Source organism: Lolium rigidum, chromosome 6 (assembly GCF_022539505.1).
Source record: "Lolium rigidum isolate FL_2022 chromosome 6, APGP_CSIRO_Lrig_0.1, whole genome shotgun sequence".
In the NCBI taxonomy this organism is placed as follows: Eukaryota; Viridiplantae; Streptophyta; class Magnoliopsida; order Poales; family Poaceae; genus Lolium; species Lolium rigidum.
The window spans coordinates 215,372,854-215,395,655 of record NC_061513.1 but is presented as its reverse complement, the minus strand read 5'-3'; the positions used below and the strand labels follow the sequence as shown (position 1 = coordinate 215,395,655).

General features: G+C 47.5%; 2 protein-coding genes across 2 annotated transcripts; both read left to right on the top strand.

The window, feature by feature from the left end:
* Positions 1-10,829: 10,829 nt before the first annotated feature.
* Positions 10,830-16,505, top strand: LOC124668003. The gene is made up of 6 exons (XM_047205214.1): positions 10,830-10,936; positions 11,455-11,505; positions 11,604-11,655; positions 12,252-12,310; positions 12,833-12,878; positions 16,083-16,505. The coding sequence occupies exons 1-6, from the start codon at positions 10,865-10,867 to the stop codon at positions 16,208-16,210; spliced, it is 408 nt and encodes a 135-aa protein (XP_047061170.1). The 5' UTR covers positions 10,830-10,864; the 3' UTR covers positions 16,211-16,505.
* Positions 16,506-18,210: 1,705 nt separating this feature from the next.
* On the top strand, positions 18,211-18,686 carry LOC124663897 (histone H2B.1-like). Its single transcript, XM_047201539.1, has one exon. The coding sequence runs from the start codon at positions 18,228-18,230 to the stop codon at positions 18,684-18,686; it is 459 nt and encodes a 152-aa protein (XP_047057495.1). The 5' UTR covers positions 18,211-18,227.
* The last annotated feature ends 4,116 nt before the right edge of the window (positions 18,687-22,802 follow it).

Below are 22,802 nucleotides of genomic sequence, written 5' to 3'. Positions count from 1 at the left end.
GCAACAACACCACCACCAGCAGCTCCTCCACCACCACCACCACCTCCTCCTCCAACAACACATCCACCAAACCCTCTCAAAAACTAACACATCTATAGATCAGGTGATTCTACAACATTTGGTGGCCTAACAACAACAAAATGCTGGACAAATCGCTGTTAAGTGAGAGAAAATGGAGGTGGAGCTGAGAGCGAAAATGAGAGAGAGAGAGATAGAGAGAGAGAGAGAGAGAGAGAGAGAGGAGATGAACCGAGCTGAGAGAAATCGAAGGAGGAAGAAGAGGAGCGTCGGCCACATGTGTATTTAAATGCGGCCCGACTCGGGGTCAGGGAGCCCGATTCCCTGGCCTCGGGAATCTCCAGCCCGACAAGGCCTGCGCCTGGCCAACCGACAGCCCGAAACGGCGCACTCGGATCGCGCGTGGCCGACAGCCCGCGCTCAGGGTCAGGGTGCCCGACTTTGCGCGGCAGGCCCAGATTCCCTGGAACTCGGGTTCCAGAAACCCGATTTTTAAGACTCGGGTTCACGGATCCCGACGGTGTATTATTCCTGCAAAAAGTGAAAATCAAGTATTATTTCTGGAATAAACAAAAAAAGTGTATTATTTAAAAAAATCCCGAAATAACACAACCACATTCCAAAACCCATCACGATCAACAAAACGTCTGATGCTCACCTCATTATGTCGGCAGAGGGAAGGGTTTACCATCAAGCCACGCTCGACAAAGTCTTCTTCAGAACTAAAGTATTTGAATAAAGGGAGTGGTGCTTTGGAACATGGGAGCATATGCTCCCTCTATTTTGAAATGCATCTTACACACATTTTTTTTTAAAATTGAAACAAAAAATTCGCAAGTACATCTTCACGTACTACGCGCTCACAAAGTCCGTTTCATAAAAAGTCGAGTTGTCATGTGACGTGTGTAAAAAAGACAAAACTTAGTGCCGAAAATAATGTTTTTTACAAGATAAGTTCTCTTTTTTTATATAGATCATAAAAATATTGTTTTTTCATGAAACTTGACGAACACACATATATTATGGAAATGTACATGTAAAATTTTTTATCAAAAATTTTCGATACTTCGAAATATGAATTTTTGGTACAGGGAGCATACGCACCCGGGAGCCGAATTGAATTTTCCGTTAAAACATAAACAAAGCACATGAGATGATGTCACTTGCTATAATTTCATATTAGTTATTGAAGCCTAAAATATTAGAGAAACTAGAGAAAAGATGTATTTTATGACCCAATTCTACGGCTCGACGATCTTGTGGTGGGATTCTTTTTTCTGAAGATTGAATCCTCTCAAGCAAATGTGAAACTACATTTTTTTTGAGGGGAAAATGGAGATCCATTAACCAGAGGACTCAGCGATCTCGCTGGTCACCATAACAGATACAAAGTCTGGGGCACTATCGGCCCATCCAACACACACATCATCAGCGCACATGCCATGTTGAGCTAGCTCATGTGCAATTTTATTACATGAACGAGGACAGTAGTTGAACTCGTAGGATTCAAATGAAGAAATGCAAACGCTTCTAGCTTCACGGATAAGGACTCTAGATAGATCGTAACTCCCGTTCTTCAACGCATTCACCAGAATCTGGCAGTCAGATTCGAAAACAACACGATGAAAACCCAAAGTTGCTCCTCCTTCAGTTGCAGCTGCACACGCTTCAGTTTCAGCTTGTAAAGCTGAGCGAATATGTTTTAGTTTCCCGGCCTCCGCCGCAATGAACTCACTCATATCATCTCTTGCAATAAAGCCCCAGGCACCTGACTTGGTATTCTCAACGAAAGAAGCATCAAAGTTTACCTTGACAAGGTTTGGTGGGGGTCTGTTCCATCTAGCCGCGGACAGAGAATTAGCAAGAACCAACGTAATGCCTGAACCGTCACCGACAGCTGCAGCTTTTGTGAACTCCAGGAAATGCTTCTGAATTATACTAGCAAATAAACCCGTGCGTTGCTACGGTGCATTGCCAGGTGAGTAAGAAATTTTTTAAGCAAAAATAAATAAATGTTCCACTGAGAAAAAATTAACTTGTAAAAAACCTAAATATAAAAAGGATGGTTAGACGAGTCAACCTAATCTACGATGACTGTACCTACTCGTCGTAGCACGACCTACTATGTACGGGTTTACTTGTAATCGTGTGGCCTACTGGACGTCGACGTGCCCTACCGGGCCGGCGCCATCGGAGTTCCGGCGGTGGGCGGCCATGCGGGCTGTGAAGGCCTCCCGGCGGCTCATGGAGGCGGCCGCCTCCTGCAGCTAGCGGCATGTCCGCCCTCGGGCCAAAGTGGCGTTCCGGCGGACTTTGTCCACTGTGGCCGCCGCTGTCTTCCCCTCCGCCACCCTGACGGCCTCCTAGTCGGACTGGTAGCAAGCCATATCCCATGACACCATGGCCTCCGCCGTGAACACAACCGACGCATCCTCCTCCATCTCCTGGTTCTCCTGCTCCACCCGCAGCTGCTCCTGCCACCTCGCCACCACCACCTCCTTGTGCGTCGCGCAGTGGACCACCGCCGGGCAGACATCTTGTACGCCCGCCTCATGGTTAGCGCTTGGGAGCGCACCTTCTCCTCAGCCACCAGGGACTGGCGACGATCGGTGTCCCGCGTGATGGTCTCGAACGATGCGAGCAGCGCCCGCTGCTTGTCCGTCACCCCGAAGGCCTCCTCGTCCCTTAGATCGTCATCAGCGGCACCGTCATCGTCGGTGAGGTAGACGACGCTCGCGAGATGGGTCCCTAGGGATTGCAAGGCTTTCTGCAACTCTCGGAGTTGCACCCTCGCATCCGCGAGGAAGGCATTACCCGCGTGGATTTCAGTGGTGGTCGAAGACGGAGGCTGGCAGTGGAGCGACTCGAGGGAGGCCCCCCTCCATGGCGACATCCATGCACGCCGATGTCTCCGCCGCGTCCCCCACACAAAATGTTTGGCCTCGCGTGGGAATCAACGTCCCTCGCGTGGAACCGGTAACCGCTGGCGGCAAGGGTCGACAGGACGCTAATCGCCATTAAAACAACCTTCGGAGAAAAAAATTATGTCAGGCCACTGGAAACACCCAAACGTAAAATGGTCACCAATCCTTTTCAACCGTTTGTTTTCCGTGTCTACGGGCGGACGTAAATTGACGCACCCGCAGACGGGCGTCTGGTGACTCAACATGTCCTTAGCAAATTGCTGTTAAATATTAAAGCATTGCAGTGCCGTATACACATGATTAATTTACGCAAATAAATTAAAAGTATACGCTGCTAAGCTCAGTTTATCTAGAAAGTCTCTGAAGAAAATACATGGATCTGCCATTCCAATCGATGGAAAAATAAACACGAGCGCTTGGCAAAAGTGGGCGGGCGAACGGAATTGCTTCACACACGATAACTTTCATACGATCTCTGTCCGATACTTCATACATCCTCCACAGCGCTACTTGTTCATTTTCTTTTGAAGCAGACCATAGCTCTAATCAATCATGTGTGCCCCGTCCCCCGTCCTAAGCCACAGCCCATTTTTTTTAAACCAGACAAAATCTTTGCCTTCCATTGATTAAGAAAAATAGCTGTCTGGCAAAGAATATTACAAATTTATTTGGCAATTGGCTAGCGGGAGTTAAAAAGAAAGGTAAAGTAGAAATTTGAGTTGGGGTTTGTGCTTTACTTTGGGCTATCTGGAACGTGAGGGATGATTATATTTTTAACAAAGAAAAAACTACTTCTTTTATGCAGGTTATACCGCTACCCATTGGATCCGTATGTGGTCTTACCTACAACCAATGGAGAGGCGTCAGGATTTGGCTACTGGGTGCAACCGGCTGGATATGGTTACTCGGGATATATGCAGCCAGTGCAGTTAGCATTTTGATCATAGATTAACATGATGATGCAGAGCTGTTTCTCTTTTTTTTAGATGGTTGATACATGTATCGACCCTGTGTGATCCATGATGTAATGTTTTTTTGTAAAACTTCAACTTTTAAATAAAGCAATAAATGGGTGTATGAATAATCGATGCAGAGGCTGGGGCGTATGCCTCCTTTTCGAAAAAGAAAAATAGTTGTCCGATTAATTAAGAGAAAATCAGCTAACATTGATCGAGCCCGACAACGAAAGAAAAAAATGTCGTGGCTCCTAGAGGAGCATGCACGAAACTCTCCGATGTTATTTAAGAAGCCGACTCTCAAAGAGGCACGCGAACACGACACTGGCAACTAGCATCAAGAGCAACATCGTCGCTCACGCGACACAAGGTTGACAAACTTAACGATATCAAAGTATCTGCAACATATCCGCCACCTCAGCATCTACCTAGTTGTCGCGCCCTGGAAAGTCTACCATCACCACCTTGGCACCTTCCAAGGCTGTCGCCCCGATGTCCTCCATTCAAACGATGAGCACCACACAAGCCATACGGTCGCAACCCAAGTTGCACATAAACATCGATATGCCCGTAGAACACGGCCATCGTGCCAAATCCTGGGCCGCCACGCCGACATGCAAACAAAAGTAGCCCAGGGTTGCATCTGAGACCGAGCTAATAGACCTCACCATCCTCGTAGCACCGGGTCGCCACTCACACTCTGTCGAGCCGCAACCCACCTCATAGGATCGCAACCGCACAACAATCATGGCCCGACACCCCCAATATGCAACAACACCCTTGTGGTCGTCGTCTGGACATTCATCGAATCCGCCTACGAGACAACCCAACTTGGCAAATCCAAGGCATGCCCCTAAGCATGGAACGACGAAGCCGCCGACGTCCGCTTTTTTTTTTAAAAAAAAACAGCCCAAAATCAGATTAATACAGCAATGGACTATTTTCTAAACACGCTCTTGCCTTGACTTCTTCAGCATTCTTTTTATTGGAAGGACGGATGATAGCACAGCAGAGAACAAACCACTTGTGTGGGCTTTAATTTCTTGTAGGGAAGAGAAAATGGAGAGTCCAACCGTTGCCCACAAGAAGCAAGCTCACTGATACAAATGATCGTACGGGTATCGGATAGAAAATGTCGTGTGTATAGCAGGACCGGCGGGCGAAATTGGCCTTCTCTAGGAAGAAGATTGATCCCATACAGGTAACTGATATTTATTCGCAACAGAGGGGGTTGGGGCGCCACGGAAGGACAGAAACGGGTACCCAGGGAGGAGGCGCCATTGGAGGGGAGAGGGGAGGGGTCACCACGGGAGGGGGGAGTGGGGGCGGAGCCTTGCCATGGGAGGAGAGAGGAGACGTCTCGAGCAGAAATTGGAGGGAAGAGGAGGGGATTACGATGAGATACGCTGCTGCTCATGGACCTTCCGGTGGAGCTTCTGATCGGTGGACAGGAAAGGGCAGCCGGGCAGGGAGGCCACGTTGCGGGATCTGGACCAGGGCGCTGGTGGTTAGGGGATCTGGTACAGGGGTGATGGCGGCACAGCGGCTCTGCACTCGGGGCCAGGTGGCGGTGTTCGGGGATCTGGGGCGGCCGGATGCGGCGACCATGGGGCCAGTCCTCTTCGCTCCCTCGCGGGAGTCTGGTCAAAGAGGAGATGAGCAGGGTTCGGTTTCCTTTTTTTTCCTACGGCGGCGAGGAAGGATGGCCGATGGGTGACGCAGGATCGGAACGGAGCGAACCGTTATTTTGACTTAGCGGTGGCATACGGTGTAATTTTGGCGAAAAATAGGGGCAACAATTGACGGACGACGGAAACCTTTTTTGCTTTATTATTAGGTATAGATGATAGATCACGTTCATTGTGCGTTCCATCTCCCCAGCATTTACCTTATTCCTCACATACCACCAGTCCCAAAGCAGAATTTTTTTCGAAATGGGGAAATATCGCCCCAGCTTCTGCATCCAAGGGATGCACACGGCTTTTTTTATTAGATTATTCACAACACCTTACAAAAGCAATACAAAAGATCAAACTCGAACCCACCTCGCTAAACCTACAGATGGATGAAGGGGGTGACAATTCACCAACTCACATCAACCAAAAACCAAATGCCTTCCCAGGCCGCCCAATAGCAGATGAGAAGCATCCAGTTAAGCAGACTCCCAGCATACGCTAATGTCTACGCCATAGAAGTTGCAACCGCCGTCTTTCTCGATTTATCTTCAAGAGAGATCATCGCATTGACCATGCTAGGCCTGTCATCGATGCCGCCACGGCGCCAGACGACTCCACCATCCTGCGCGAGTCCATCACACTGCATCCGTCCCGAGACACCACTGCACCATGCCGCGGCAACTCGACGACGCCGATACAGCAAAAGCACACCGCTCCACCTCAGCACCACCGCCATCCGTTGTCTTCTCCAAAAACGATGCCCCCAACAGGGAGAACGGCGTTGCGCGCCGCCATCGTCTGATCCGGGAGACCCGGGTCTAGGATTTCCCAAAGCAGAGTTGTGGCCAAGAGTTGTTTCTCCTTTGGCAAAGCCCATAAAAAATCCATCATGATAAGGGGGTTTGGTGCACTTAGCAGTGAAAGCCGAATATCCTCTAGAAGCAGGCTACGCCACACCGGTTTAACCTTCTTACATTTTAAAAACAGGTAGCCGCCATCTTCATCATACCGATTACACATCGAACATACTGTATTCAGCTCAACATGCTTGCGTTTGATATTCATCCGGGTCGGTAGGCTATTGTGGCACAACCTCCAGATGAAAATCCTAACTTTACTTGGCAGGTTTATCCTCCAGATCCTCTTCCACAGTGGCGATGTCGCTGCCGATGCGGACGAAGTGCTAACGTCCCGATCCTGCCTTGAGTCTCTCAAACTAACCCCGAGCCGATATGCAGACTTTACTGACAAGATGCCCTTTTTATCAAAATGCCACGCCACTCCATCCTCCATCCTGGCTCTGATGGGAATTTATAAGATCTCTTCTGCATCCTCGTGTTGAAAAACAAATTGCACTAGATCCTCATCCCACTGTCCCGAGTCTTGATTAATCAAGTCAGCAACCCTCATTGGTTCATCGAGCCCATTCGGTGTACGTGGTCGACGAGTAGTACCCCTTGGGATCCAAGGATCAGACCAAACATCAATTCCTTCTCCCGTGCCCACTCTTCAGATGATTCCTTGCTTTACAAGATCAAGTCCTCGTAATATGATGTGCCACGTATAGGACATCCCTGGTTTAGTTGTTGCTTCAAGGATTGAGGTCGTTGGGAAATATAGGGCTTTGAGCACGGTACAACACAACGAGTCCGAATTCTGCAACATTCTCCAGCTCTGCCTAGCTAGCATCGCCATGTTAAAAATATGGAGGTCTCTAAACCCCATCCCACCATCCTCCTTGGATCTTGTCATATGTTCCCAACTCAGCCTGTGGCATTTGTTCTTTCCATCATGTTGACTCCACCAATATCGGCATATCATGGCACTAATCTCCTCACACAAAGCTTTCGTCAAATCAAAACATGACATAGCGTATGTGGGGATTGCCTACGCAATTGCCTTAATCATAATCTCCTTTCCTGCTTTGGAAAGTAGCCTCTCCTTCCATCCCTCTATTTTTTGCCAAATCCTTTCTTTCAAATATTCAAACTCCTTTTTTTTTGGAAGCCCCCAAGTGTACTAGCAAGCCCAAATATCGTTCATTCCATGATTCCCTTGGGATTTCTAGAACCACAAGAACCTCTTGCTTTACTGAAGGTTTTGTGCCCTTGCAAAAAATTGCCGACGATTTCTCCTTATTTATCATTTGGCCAGATTGTGATTCATAAAGAGCAAGTATTTGCTGCAGCTTTGTGGCATTTTCCACATTTGCCTTCCTAACAGTTAACGAGTCATCGGCGAAGAAAAGGTGGTTTATCATTGGTTCCTCTGGACAAAGCTGAATCCCCTGTAAAGATCCCTCCTCTTCCGCATTCTGGAGAAGAGCTGAAAGACCTTCAGCACATAGGATGAAAAGATAGGGCGAGAGGGGGTCCCCTTGGCGGAGACCACGCTCAGGGATAAATGCATCCAACAAATTTCGATTCAACTTCACACGGTAGGAGACCGAACGAACACAATTCATCACCATATCCACCCAAGCAGCCGCAAAACCCAACTCAGCATGATCTTTTCCAAGAAAATCCATTCAACTGGGTCGTATGCTTTACTCATATCAAGCTTCACCGCAATCAAGTCATCACGTCCCCCTTTTCTTCTACGCATCCTATGTGTCACCTCGTATGCAAGAAGCACATTATCCGTAATCATACGCCCAGGGAAAAAAGTTGATTGCGTAGGAGAAATGATATGGGGAAGAACAATCTTCAACCGATTGGCGAGAACCTTTGAGATTAGCTTATATAACACATTGCACAAACTGATCGGCCTGAACCCAGTGATCCTTTCTGGCGACTTTACTTTGGGTATTAACACAATTGTTGTTTCATTCAAACCATCTGGCATCATCCCACCATTTAGCACATCAAGCACCTCTTGTTGAATTTTTGGGCCAACCATATACCATAACTTTTTATAGAAGATTGCGGGCATCCCGTCCGGACCTGGTGCCTTCAGGTCCCCAATTGATTCAAGTGCCTCATTCACTTCCTGCACAATATACACACGCAAGAGCATAGTGTTCATACCCTCGGTAACCGAGCTTGTGACATGTTGGAGGAGTTCATCATTAGTAGGCCCTACCGAAGACATGAACAAACTTTTGTAGTGGTTAGTAATAAAAGGCCCTAGTTCTTCTTCTCCCTCCACTACTCCTCCTCCTTCCCTCTTCAAACTCCTAATCACATTCATCTTCTTTCTTTCGGAGGCGAAGGCATGGAAATACTTTGTATTGCGATCACCATATTTGAGCCAATTTGCATGGGCACGTTGCTGCCAATATAAACAATGTTGATCCTCCAGTCTACTCAACTTATATCTCAAAAAGTGCTCCTTGGACACCCCATCCTGGGAGATCGGTGCCCTTCTACACTGCTCCAAAGCCTTCCTTACTTTCTTTATCCGCTTCTTTAGTTCACCTAGAACTTCCTTGTCCCATCTCCATAAACTTGCCCCCACGCCCTTCACTCCCTTGCTCACTGACCCAACGCCTTCCTCAAGCACCCGATTCCAAGCCTCCTCCACTACCTCAGTGCACCCTTCCTCTTGTAGCCAGGCTGCTTCGAACCGAAAAGATGGAGCTGCACTCACCTCTCCCATTGGCATTGCTTGATCGTTTAGAATGGCAATAACCGGACGATGATCAGAATGACGAGGATCCTCGTTAATAATCTTGTATAGTGGGAACAAGCATCTCCATTCAACATTTGCCACAGCTCGATCCAATCTTTCTCGCACATAACCTTGAGCCAAATGCCAGTTATTACGCCAGGTGAATGGGTCACCAACAAAACCTAAATCTGACAATTTTGCATCTTCGAAGGCTGTCCTAAAAGCTTCCATACATCCAGGGGGCCGAGACGACCCCCTTCCTTCTCATGAGCAAACAGTACCTCATTAAAATCCCCCATGCAGAGCCATGGGAGGTCACCCTGGTGGTGTAGGGTTCTCAACAGCTTCCACGTATTCTCCTTATGACCTGACTTTGATTCACCGTATATGCCGGTAAATCTCCATTTTGTGCCATTTTCCTCAATAACGTCTACATCAATGTGGTAGCGCCCCTTCCATCTCAAACGAACATCCACACCCCTGCGCCAAAAAAGTGCCAGGCCACCACTGCGTCCCTTACAATCCACTGCTATCATGTGCGGCATATCCAACTGCCATCGAAAACAGTCCATCTCCTCCTCAATTAATTTTGTTTCTGATAAGAAGATGATGTCTGGCTCTTCTGCCTTTTTTTAAATCCAAAAGGCCATGCACTGTCGACTGGTTCCCAAGCCCCCGGCAGTTTTGAGACACAAGCTTCATTGGTCCATGCAAGGCTGTTCTGACAGCCCCGCTAAACTGTTCTTATGCTGAAACTCCCCCCTTGATCGATCCTCATCTTTTCCTTTTTTCTTCTCCCCGCCTTCTTCCTCCATTCCTACTCCCACGACTCCTATATTTTCCCCAAGTACACTAGCAACTAGAGCTAAACCCCCCTCAAGTGCCCCCATTTTCTTCTGCTCCTGCTGAAAGCGCCTTGCCCAAACAAACTTATTATTTCTGCTATACACCTCTTCAACAAACTCATTCTTCTTTTTCTCATGATGGTAGCAAACACATGTTACTAGTGTCACACAAGCTTGAGCACTATTGTCATTACCTCGCGCTTGGAGCAGTTGTTTCCCAGGATCAGGTGGCTTATCATCGACGCGAAGGAATGACCAGCCAAAACAGAGTACCTTACCAAGCAGAATGCTCACAGGAATTACCACACCAGAAACTGAACCTGACTTGGCGGCCACGGATTTCACAACTGCAGTTTCGGCTACCAAGAACTGCACACTACACAACTACATTTCACTAGACGTTGTAGCTGCTCTAAGATTATTTTCTTTTTTTGGATGATGGTAGGACTTTACTAGAAAGTCACTACTAGAAAGTCAAGGCCCTGCGTATTTGCTCCAAACTATTTAAGTTGCCTGTGGTCCAGCCCAATGTAAGCCCATAATATCTTACCCCTTTCCTTTCCTTCCATATCAAAGCCCAAATACGCAGGGCCTTGACTGTGTCAATAGGCTTCGCCAGATCCGGTGGAGTCCACAATTGCTCCCGCCTAATTCTGGGCCCACGGCCCATCCACCACGTCTTGGAGGAGAAGAAAGAGGAAATCGGACGGCTGTGGTGGCCCAATCGCGACCGCTCCAAAATCGCAGGGTTTTGACGAGTTCAGTTTTGTTTCCTGCGGCTGCGGCGACGGGTCAGAGACTCGGAGCTTCCCTTCCCCACGATCCACCAGTCGGCCATGGCGGAGCACGCCGCCCCGGAGCTCCCGAAGAGGTGCCACCACTGCGCAGGGCCCCTCTCCAAGGACATGGTACGCCCACCCTCCCACATCGTCTCCTCTTTCCTCCCATCTCCTCGGACGGGCCGAGTGTGCCGCGGCCGCCGCCGCTTGTGTCATTGCCTTGCGTTAGTTTTCTGCGCTGCTTCCTACCTCCGTATGGTGCTTGTACCCGGCGACGTCGTGGGGTTTCGCCCTGCTCCCCATGCTCCCGAGTTGCTCCGCGGAGGACCGTGCTGGGGGTTGGATTGGGTAATGGATCCTGACGGCGTCGAGTTCTTGCCTGTTTTACCCCTTTGTCTATTTGGCTTGAATTATGGTACGATTATTGATGTATAATGGCTCAATTTTAGCTACCTCTTGCTTTTCACTTGTGCAATTGTGCTTCCTGAAGCAAACGTGTGCGGTTATACATTATTTTGGACAAATCTACCTGATGCATAATCAGTGCTTTTCTAAATTATTATTTCTGCACTGGTGCGATTTTGTGCTATTATAAACTATTTCTTATGCGATTGTAATACTGATGCATGTTGTGGGATTGCTTGAAGGAAACAAGTAGCTGGACGGTGACCCCGTTGGTTCGAGATAGCTTCTCAATGGTTTGTTTTACCTGCCCATTACTGCTCTCTACCGTAAGTTATTCCTTTTTAGTCTAAACGTTGTATCATGTACTAATACATGTATCATACGGAAACAGATCGGCTCCGCTGTTGGGGGTACTGCAGGCGCGTTTTATGCTTTCAATCATGGTATTTCGCTACCCTTTTCTTCAGAGACTGAGTTGAGACGTTCAGTACAAGCTGGTTATTTATCATGTGACGATTAAAATATTATATTGTGAGTAATAATTATTGTGTTTCCTTTATCATGCTTCATGCATATCTGGATAATTATTATGTTTCCATTACCATATGCAGCATAAATGTCTTCGCGTTTGTGTGGTTTGCGACTTGTGAGCAGTGTTGCTAGTTGGCATGATAGTGCTTGTCATTCATCGTACAGTGGTCTTCAATATCATTTCAAATCTTAAAAAAGTTATCCAGATATGCATGCAGTTTTTTTTTCTTTGTTGGTAAAGGCTGCATGTGTTGTTCAAAAGCCCTTCCCTGAGCATGCCCTGCTTGCACGGAAGTTTTGTTTCCCCCTTCATTACAGTACATGATGTTTGCAAATCTGCATTAACAGCCAGTAGATTTTCATTTTCCTGCTTGGTAATTTCGTTAGAAATGGATCTAGAATGAAACTGGTTAGAAATTTGTGCCTTGATCTCCTTATATGTTGTTATACAGTTATAATAACTAGTGCTAATATCTTCCCATTAACATTATTTTTCTTTGTTATGTAGCCATGCCTGTCGTTCGGCGTTACGTAAAAGGGCCAATGTGGATACATTTTCTTGTTGGCGTAAGTACTCTGTCCTTTTTTCTTTTTTCAATATTATCTATTGTTGACCTGTTTAGCATGAATTATTTCGAGTTTGCAGCTTTAAGATGTTTTGTCCATTGATGGATATATATATGTGCTCTAATGGTCATCCACCACCTGAAAAATTCTCGGTGATAACATTAGAACCTGAAACAGGGAAAAGATGGTGTTTTCTGTTTTAAACTTTGTCATCAAGCACTAGTTTCCTTGTATTTTTCTCTTAACACACATCAATCATGTAGTTTATTCTCTGGACAGACCACCAAGTATTCATTGTACCCATGTGCTGAATTTCATACCATTCAGTACAGAAAATAGGTTTCATAATCAGAATGGAATCCGTCCTAGATTCGTTTAAGCATATAGTCACAGGTGCACACTAAGGTTCTCTTGAGAATTTTAAAAAATGTTCTCTTGTATTTGGCACAAAGGTTGAATTAGGATACTGTTTTTAGTTCAATCTGTTGGTCTTTTAGTCTTATCCGCTGTTTCCTCCTGCAGGCCCCTCCAGTTATGGTATTTTCTTCTGCATGTGCTGGATTAGCAGGTCAAGTAACATTCTGCTGTACTTTAGACTGTTTATTCTGTTGCCTAATTGTATTATTATTATTTTTCTTTATAACATGGTCGATAAAATTTCCATTTTATGTATCTTGCTGGTATAGTGAGGTGTATTTGAACAGTTTCATTCCTGTTCCATTATGAGTTGCATTTCATTTAGCTTGTCTATAAAGCACACCTACAGCTTCTACGGATTCTTAAGCAAGTGTCCTTGATGAAGTTTTAATGTTTAGTAAGATTTGTGCACTTAGTTGAACCCTGTTACTTTGATCAATATTTATTTAGTAAAAAAAATCAACGATCCGGAACCAATAAGAGGGCAGCACAATGCATAGGTAGTAGCTTGGAAGATTTACATCTGGTTGTTATGCCAGACCATGGCTGGCTTAATGATTGATTCTCTAGGCACACCTGTTTTCATGTACAGTAGTATGCAGCCTCTTGCCGATCTTTGTTATTAGTAGTGTTGGTTGGTTCTGTTAGCCATGATTTCATAAACTCATGTTTAGAGTTGGTTCACATGTGCTAATCCATACTTCATTATTGTATGCTTTGTACTCTTGTCTGCCGATGCGGATGAATGAAAACCAACTTGAATAGTCTAAACCAATTTTCTGGTATGCTATCATAGTGTGTTTTTGTCTAGCCTGTTCTTGGTGTCATGAGCACCTCTAGTGATGCGTCTCCCTCCTCTTATATCTCAATCCACCACTGCTTTCTTCTTCACGCTCAACAATGTCAACATTAAGAGCCTAAGTTCCAATCATTCTTGATTTCCACTCCAGCAATTACTCTTGGAGCTTACCCTCAGCAAGTTCGGAATTACATCTCACATCAATGGCGATAATCCTAGCACGATGATGGGGTGTAGCCCCAGTTTTGACCCCAACAGGTGTTGGCTCTGTGTAAGATATTCTCGACATGGCCATGGATATGGTGAGCACTCTCTACACCATTTGGATGCTATCGGGCGTTTCTTTCTTTTCAAGGACATGGTCATGGGTTTCGGTAGTAGATTGCTAGGTTCTCTTTTAGAGAAATAAGACTTAAGCAACTTCGGTGCTCACCAGATCCATGACCATATTGAGGATTTATATAGAGATCGTTGCACAAAGACAATAGGACTGTGAGGTCAAGCTGGTTCAGTCCACATTACAGTCCGGTCACCGCCGCTGATTTGAGAGGTAAGGTCAAACTCAGGGTTCTCAAAGAGTCAATGCCATTTTGAGTAGATGTAGGGGTGACAAGAAAGGTTGGAAACCATACTCTTGATGTTGACAATGGTGAATGTGTAGACGGACAAGATAGTGGTAGAAGAGGAGACGTTAGCCATTGCCCATGGCACAAAAAGCTAGGCAAGAACCAACTCTGGTACCATGCTGGAAATTTGACTTAGGGCATCTCCAGCGGCCCGACGCGCGGACAAAAAACCATCTCCAACGGTCTGACGCAAAGTGACCGCAACGTCCGCCTAGATGCAAACGCGGACCAAATTTGCGTCGCGAATGTGTCCGCGCCCGCCCGTCCGTTTTGGGCTCCTTAGCCCCTCTCTCTCCTCATTTAATGCATGGCAGGTCCATGTGCTGGCCACTCCTGGCCACACAAAAGGCATTTTTTTCTATCTCCTCCCTAATTAATGCATGGCAGAGCCCTTGTGATAAAAAAAATGTGTCTCTGCCTCTGGGGAAGGTGTAGTAGATGCATATGAACATGTGGGCATCTCCAGCGGCCCGACGCATTTTGGACACGATTTGTGTCCGTATGCGTTGGGCGCGGACACAAAAATTGGTCACATGTCCGCATGCCTTTGCACTTTCCCAGTGGCAGAGACACATTTTTTGACCGCAAAGGCCCTGCCATGCACTAATTAGGGAGGAGAGAGAAAAAAGATGCCTTTTGTGTGGCCAGGAGTGGCTAGCACATGGGTCTGCATCCATTAAATGAGGAGAGAGAGGCGCTAAGCAGACCAGAACGGACGAGCGTCCGCGCCGACGCATTCGTGGAGCAAATTTGGGCCGCGTTTACGTCTGGACGGATGCTGCGTTATTTTGCGTCAGACCACTGGAGGTGGTTTTTGGTCCGTGCAGACGCAAATAGACGCTTTTGGTCCGTTTGCAACGCCCCGTTGGAGATGCCCTTACCAATTTTCGTGTTCGCGCCCGATGCAAACGGACACAAATCGTGTCCAAAATACGTCGGGCCGTTGGAGATGCCTTTACGTGATTCAGGCTTGTTTGCATTCATTTTCAGCATTACAGAGTACACGTGTGATAGTGGATGAGTAAGTGTGAACAAGCTATACACTGGTGCCCGCAAAAAAGAAATATACATAGGAGGATAACGAGTGGGATGGGCTGGTATGAACGTTGGCTGAAGGCCATGTTTGGTCCCTGGAGAACAGTCATGTAGTTTCACACCTGGATAAGGTGTCATCAGATGCCAGTGTAGCACAACACGTTGCAAGTAAGGGTGTCCATTTTACCACGTGAGCAACGCAGGTGCTAGCGGTATAGTGTAACATGGTGGTATCATTGAGTAAAAAAGAGTGGAAGTGGAAATAGGTGTCTTGTACTATTTCCGTATTATTTGGGAGTAACTATGAAGTATGCTAGAATATTTCATGTATGATGGTGGTGCTTGAAAAACCAAGTGATGAGGACCTGGTTCGTCTAGATCGCTTTTTATGCATCAGAGGTTCAATTAAAACTAGACGGAATCAACACAGATTAAGCATCTCAGATTAATACTAGATGAGATAGATGAACATTTCATCTGTTTTCTAATTACACACTCATATATCGTACATGCCCTATTCGGTTATTTTATTTCAGAACATTTGCTTTTGACCAGCTGTTTTAATGCGATGACTAATTAGTCCAGTCTTGGTAGTTACTCTAGTACCAAGACAGTGGAGTAATTACAGTGACTATGTCCATGTGCATAGGGTGCAATTTAGCAGGCGGCAGCAGCTATTCTATAGAGATAAGAAATGTATTTCTTAACAGTGTTTCGGCAGATTCTTACCATCTTTAGATTAGTTTACCAAGTATATTCTCGAATTCAAATTAAGCAAAGTGACTGAGCCTTCTGCACTTGCATATGTTTTAGAATATTACGTCATGTATATGGATGATTTGTGCCATATCACTATTATCAGCCATTAAGCTAAAGTTTTTAAATCTATCTACAGGTGGCACAATACCAGCTCTTGCACAGCTGATCTCATCGTCCTGTCATGCCGCCATGTCATCACCCTCATTTACCCGCTCTGCTTCTCGTGAGGACATGCACAAGAGCAGAGGATCCTCGCCCTTGTAACTCGCACAACAGACCCAGCACTGAATTGTAGCGCTCTACAGAAATCCATGGTACCACTGACAGGAGGTCAACTTTTGTAAATGCCAAGATTTTCTTGCGGAATAATGCTAAAGCTTGTACTGCCCTGTTCACATTTTTTGATATCTATCAATATGTATAGGTTGTGTCGTTTATGATATCGGGTTAACTTTTGTTCACAATAAGTCCTTGGGTGTTTGCTCAACTCAACCTGAGGATCTGTTCATCTGTTCCAAAATGGTACAAACTTTTGCTTGTTTGACTCGTGATGCTGCTCTGTTATTGTAAAGCTTCTGTTGGGTTTAAAATGGTCCTAACTTAGCTGGAGCAGAAACACTGCAAACTACTGTTTTGCCAATGCATTCGTAAAATGATGTCTTTGAGACCGCTGGAACAGATAAATCAGCCCTAGCATCGTTGAGGCTTTTGCCAATTCTGTTGCACTGTCTTGGCTCGTTCAGACGCCATATTTTGGTTAGTTTTTCTTTGGGTTACAAGTCCTGGAGAGTTGTATCGACTTAATTCAGCTGAGGTTCTTCTCTTCCTGCACCTCCCCTCACCTCCTCACCTTCATCTACCTCGCCCAAGCGTTGACCAGAGCCTTCTCTATCAGCTGGAGATAGCGGAGGGGAGACGCCGGAGTAGGTTCTAGCAGTAGATGCAAGTTTTATGGCAGTTTGGCGGTTGTTTGGGTAAGGCGTCGGTGTCTTTTGCTTGGACCCGGTGCTTCAGCTAGGCTACGGCCTGATGTGGCGTTGAACTTTGGTGGTCGGAGCGAGCGGTGAGCTCGACCATGTCCGAGGTCTCCCTGAATAAAGAGCTCTTTAGCAGCCTTCTTCTGATGCGGCAGTTGGAGGCCGCCCAACTTCTCTTGCCTGCTTGGCTGCCATCGGTGGCAAAGAGTGCGGCGATGCGTCGATTTCCCTAGCTAGCCGTGGAAGTGAGGGGGGGGGGGGGTGGATTGATGTGGAGCTTCATTTTCGTCCTCTGCATCTGGGAGGTGGTGTCATCAAGCAGTGGAGTCTTCTTGTTCTTGCGAGGTTATGGAGACGATGGAAGAAGGTCGACTCTGTGCTTCGTGGCTTTGTATTGAAGGATCTCCGATCACTGAAAACTGCTTTTTCTGTAGCGAATCCCGAGTGACGTTGTGAGGGTGCCACTATCTTCAACCACAAGCATGGTCCAGCTGCACTCGAGTATGGTTTTCTCGAGATAGTCCTGTGAGTGAGGATCTTTTTTAACTCCGGTGCGGTGGAGTCCGCTGCCTCCCAGCGCCGAAGTGATTTCGTCCTCGGTGCCGTTAGGAGCGGTCGCATCAGGTGGCATGGCAACAGAGCTCAAGGACATGATTGTGTTTTGCGGGCCGATGTGATTTCTTTTGGGGTGCAATCATAGTTTCAAATGTCCTCCATACGTACTTAGGGTCTTGATGTAAAGTTGTACCCTCCGCCTTGTTAATGCAGTTTCGAGGTTCTTTCGGGCCTTTTGTCGTAAAAAAAAGGTTCTTCTCTCCTGCCAAAATGCAAACATATTTTTGCTGTGTGCTAATTCTCACTTGGATTTGCGTTTGATATTACGGTCATGTAAATCTTGTTATTGCCCTTGGTGATTGATTATACAGCTTGTTTCAGGTTTGCTGTATTTTTAACATAGTACAGCTGCCTGACGTGTTCATACCCAAGAAAGATAGAACTAATGCCGACTCAACCATGCGCGCGCTGAAATCCACCGGCCTACCATCTCGCCACGTCAGCGATCCGCGCGACAGCACATCTGGTCCGTTGATCCCAAACAGCAGCGAACGGCTGGATCACTTCACGTCACCGATCCGAGGCACCCACCTCTCCACCAATCAGCGTTCGGCTCCTCCCTTGCATATAAGGACTCCGCCCCCATCTCTTTTCTTCACATCTCATCTGCAACCTACTCCCCACGACCCCACCTTCAAGCGAAACACCACCACCAGCGCCAGACCTCACCTCTCCCCCGAGAATCATCCATGGCGCCCAAGGCCGAGAAGAAGCCGGCGGAGAAGAAGCCCGTGGAGGAGGAGCCCGCGGCCGAGAAGGCCAAGAAGACCCCCGCCGGCAAGAAGCCCAAGGCCGAGAAGCGGCTGCCGGCGGGCAAGGCCGCCTCCAAGGAGGGCGGCGAGAAGAAGGGCAAGAAGAAGGCCAAGAAGAGCGTCGAGACGTACAAGATCTACATCTTCAAGGTGCTCAAGCAGGTGCACCCCGACATCGGCATCTCCTCCAAGGCCATGTCCATCATGAACTCCTTCATCAACGATATATTCGAGAAGCTCGCCGGCGAGTCCGCCAAGCTCGCCCGGTACAACAAGAAGCCCACCATCACGTCCCGGGAGATCCAGACCTCCGTTCGTCTCGTCCTCCCCGGGGAGCTCGCCAAGCATGCCGTCTCTGAGGGCACCAAAGCTGTCACCAAGTTCACCTCCTCCTAGACTCTTCTGCTTCGGTGACTCTGTAGTTAGCTGTGTGGGTCTGTTCGTTGTTTGATCTTGCAAGGATTGTACTGGCTCTAGGAAAAAAATCTGTTTCTCTGTCTCGAGAAATACTAATGGTGCATCGTTAATTTGAATCAATCTGTTTGTCTGTCCCCATCTCTTGATATGGGCTTTGTAGTATTACATGTGTCTGCTTCTGATGCTCCTGTTATGTTTCAGTATGCAAATGTGTAAATCTCAGCAGGTCCAGCCTCCATTTTTTTTCCAGATCTATTTCTCCCCTCCATTTTTTTCCTGACTTGTTTGTAGTTTTCTATCCGCTGCTGTATTTCTACCCTCTTGTCCATTTCAAATTTTCAATGCATTGGAACCCGCCCCCACATGAAACTGTCTTTCAGTTCAGAAACCAGCGCTTACAGTTGCAATCTGTCCATTTTCAGATCCGCGCACAATAGATCTGCTCGCGATTTCAGTTAGCAATGCCCCCCTTCGACGTTGTAACTTGCGCAACAGACCCAGCACTGAATTGTACCTCTACAAAAACCTGTGGTACCGCTGATATGGGGTCACTTTCTTTTGAAAATGTTAGTAAGATTTTACTGTGGAATGTGCTATCTCTTTGCATTTTTGGTATCTTTGTCTAACTTGACTCTTGCAATGTCAATATCTACCACACAAAACCCATCCAGTGCTTCTCCTCTGCCTTCTACTACTTTCTGCAGCTGTTTGGTTTTCGTTCAACAGAAAAACACAAGTCCGCAGACTGTATTCTCAGTGTCTGAACTTTAGATCAGTGAACTAAAGAAGCTAAGAAAAATAAATATGGAAAATTAAAATTGTTGCATCGTCGCTTGAAAAGCCTGCAACAAGTCTACAAAAGTTCAACCAAATAGCTTCAGGTTACTTGATTAGAACGCTCATATCCATCGAAGGCTTCAGGTTACCTATATAGGGCACACACGAACAGGGGGAGAAGAAATAGCTGCTGCCGATTGTTATCTTGGACATGTAGCTATGTGGTTGTTATCTTGGTTAGTTATTGAACGCTCATATCCATCCTTGCGTTGGAACGGACACATCAGCTCATATCCATCCAAGGCTTCAGGTTACCTATAGGGCACACACGAACAGGGGGAGAAGAAAATAAAGCTAGACTTAAACAAGAGCAAACTCTGCTTGAGAAAACAAGCCTACGCAACGATCCATGTATTTAGGAACTCCTACAGCCACAAAGCTCCCAACAGAAACACGCCAAGCTGATCGACGAATGAACACCACCATCAGAAAATATGCCAAAAGCAACTTCACACTTGATTTCTTCAGCGTCTAAACCTTTTTATCTTCCCTCCTATATCGAGCCATGACCAAATCTAGCACCACCGCCATTCTGTCCGTCCACAGAGGTTGGCAGGACTGAAGAAAGGGAAAAAAAGCATGAAGAAAGCATAGGATGTTTAAGGATTTTACCTTCAAATATCAACTTGCTGCGAATGGTCCAAAGAGACCACATCACAACAGAGGCTCCCACCCAAGCACAGTCAAATTGATCAACTTAGACAAACATAACAGGTCAAGCACAGAATGAGAACTAGCAGGCCAATCAACAACTTTACACTAAGTGTAGACCAAACAAAGGCAGCCAGGGCCCAGGGGACACTGAAAGAGAAGGTGGTCTACAGATTCCAGCTCATCATACAAATGACATCTCCCAGAAGTGTTACCATGCCTAATCAGAATCTGCTCCCTTAACTTGGAATATATGGAGAGCTCGGAATGACTTGATCTTTAAGCAAATACCGGCCTCCTTCAATCGTTTGAAGGTTTGCTGTAAAAGTGACATGTTTCATCACTACAAAATAAAGCCATCCTTGGTTCAACCGCTAGTAGACTGTCTGTTGGGCACCTTCTATTAATTGGTATGTTGTTTATTCCACATTTCTACCCCCCTTGATGTATTTCCCTCATTTTTTGGGAGCTCGCAAGTAAAGTTCCTTTTCCATATTAATATAAGAAAATACACCGTAGGGGTTTCCCTACGGTAAAGGTGTAAAAAAAAAGAATCTACTCCCTAGCAGCCTAGCAGGTGAATGATCAAGAATGGTCCTAATAGACCACATCACAGCCGAGGCTCCCACCCAAACAGAGTCAAATTCATCCACATAGACAAAGATAATAGATCAAGCACATAATGAGGACTAGAAGAAATGATATCAAAAGGGTGCAAAATACCCCCTCTGCCTCCCGGGTCGCTCGCGCGGGCGACTCCGGAGGCGACCACCCCAAACCCTAAAACCAAACCGAGCTCCCCTGCTCCCTGGCTGCCGCCGCCGTCGGCGGTGGTGGCGGCGCCCGACCGCCAAAGGCGGGGGGCTGTGTGCGTGGCGCACCCTGACGGAGCTCCTTCGCGCGGGTCGCGCGGGCTGCGAGGCGGCGTGGTGTAGGGGCGGGGAACGAAGGCGGCGCACGACGGCGCGGCGCCAGCAAGCTGCGCGACGCGGAACGCCTACTGGTGGCGGTGCGCCTGCAGGCGGCGGCGCTCGGGCCCAATCTGGGCCTGACCTAGGCCGTGCGGGCCGCAGCCGTGGCGCTCCGCGACGACGCTAGCTGCGGGGCTGACTTCCCCTTCTTCGATCCCCCTCCTCCCACCCTCCTCCCGGCCGTCGCTGGTGGAGGACGTCGGACGCGCGGGCATGCGAGCAACGACCCTTTGGGCGATGGCTGCTCTGCTCTGCCCCGACGGATCCCGGCGGCGGCAGTTGTGGGCCGGCGCGGCGGCGCCTGCGCTGGCCGGTGCCCCTCCTCCTTCGATGTTTCTAGGCTTCCTCCGAGTGTCGGTCTACTCCAGCTACCTTCATCACCACCTCCGGTCTGCCCCTGCACCATTGAAGGTCCTGTTCGTGGGTCGGGGCGAAATCCCCACGTGGCAAGAGCCTGCGCTGTCAACGGCGACGCCCGAGGGTGCCGTTACCTTCTTGGAGGCGTTGGCATGACTCCCACCGGACTTCCTCCTCAAGCATCGGGGGAAACCCTAGGTCTAGCCTGCTGGACCGGGCAGCGGCGGCGTCTCAGCGTTGTTCCCCTCTTGAGGGCGCTGCTTTGGTTGCAAGTGGAGTATTGGTTGCTGCAGCTGGATGTTGGTGATGCGTCGCTACGGCGTAAACTGCTTCACAAGGCATGGAAATCCAGGGCGCTGCGTATGCCAAAGCCGACGCCTCCCGATGATTGCTACACTACACTACTAGGAAAATGCCTATAGATGGAAATAGCAGTACCGGCGCACCAGCAAATCCATGCACCGGTGGCAAATAATGCCGGCGCACCTACATGTCGCCGCGCCGGCGATGGTGTCTTACTGCCGGCGCACAAGCAAAAAAGACGCGCCGGTGATAAAGTTCGAAGGGGACCAGACCAGATCAAAGAAAATCGAGCCCTTACCGCCGGTGCATCACCATGTTGGTGCGCCGGTGGTAAGTTTCTTACCGCCGGCGCTGCAGCTTGATGGTGCGCCGGCTGCCATGATTTTCCCTCCCACACCCCTGAAAGTGCATGGAGCCCCCATGTGTGGTTTTGGTAATTAATGACAATCCCTATGGACTAATGTTTGCATTGAGTTATATTTGTAGGAGTTGTCCATAGGCAATTCTTGAACCATATGTTGGCTTCAAGGTTGCAATAAGAAGAAATTGATGAAGGATATCAAGTGTCAAGTATGTCTTGAAGATGAAGATGAAGTGAGCCCTCAAGTTACTTCAAGACATCAACATGATGAAGAATGAAGAAATGAAGTGCAAGTTCAAGATGAGCCAACTCGAAGAGTTCATAAGCTTGAAGCTTGCCATGGAGAAATGATGTGCAAGTTCAAGATGAGCCATCTCGAAGAGATCCTTTGCTTGAGTCTTGCCATCCATATGGTGATCATGGATATGTGAAGATGCGCCGAAGAAGAAGCTCTCCCATGGTGGATTATGGGGGAGCAATCCACATGGTGGTCATGGTTATGCGAAGATGCGCCAAAGAAGAAGCTCTCCCATGGTGGTTTATGGGGGAGCAATCTACAAGACTTCGTCAAGCAAGCACAAGCAAGAAAGGCGTTCCATCTTGTTGAGGTCAAGA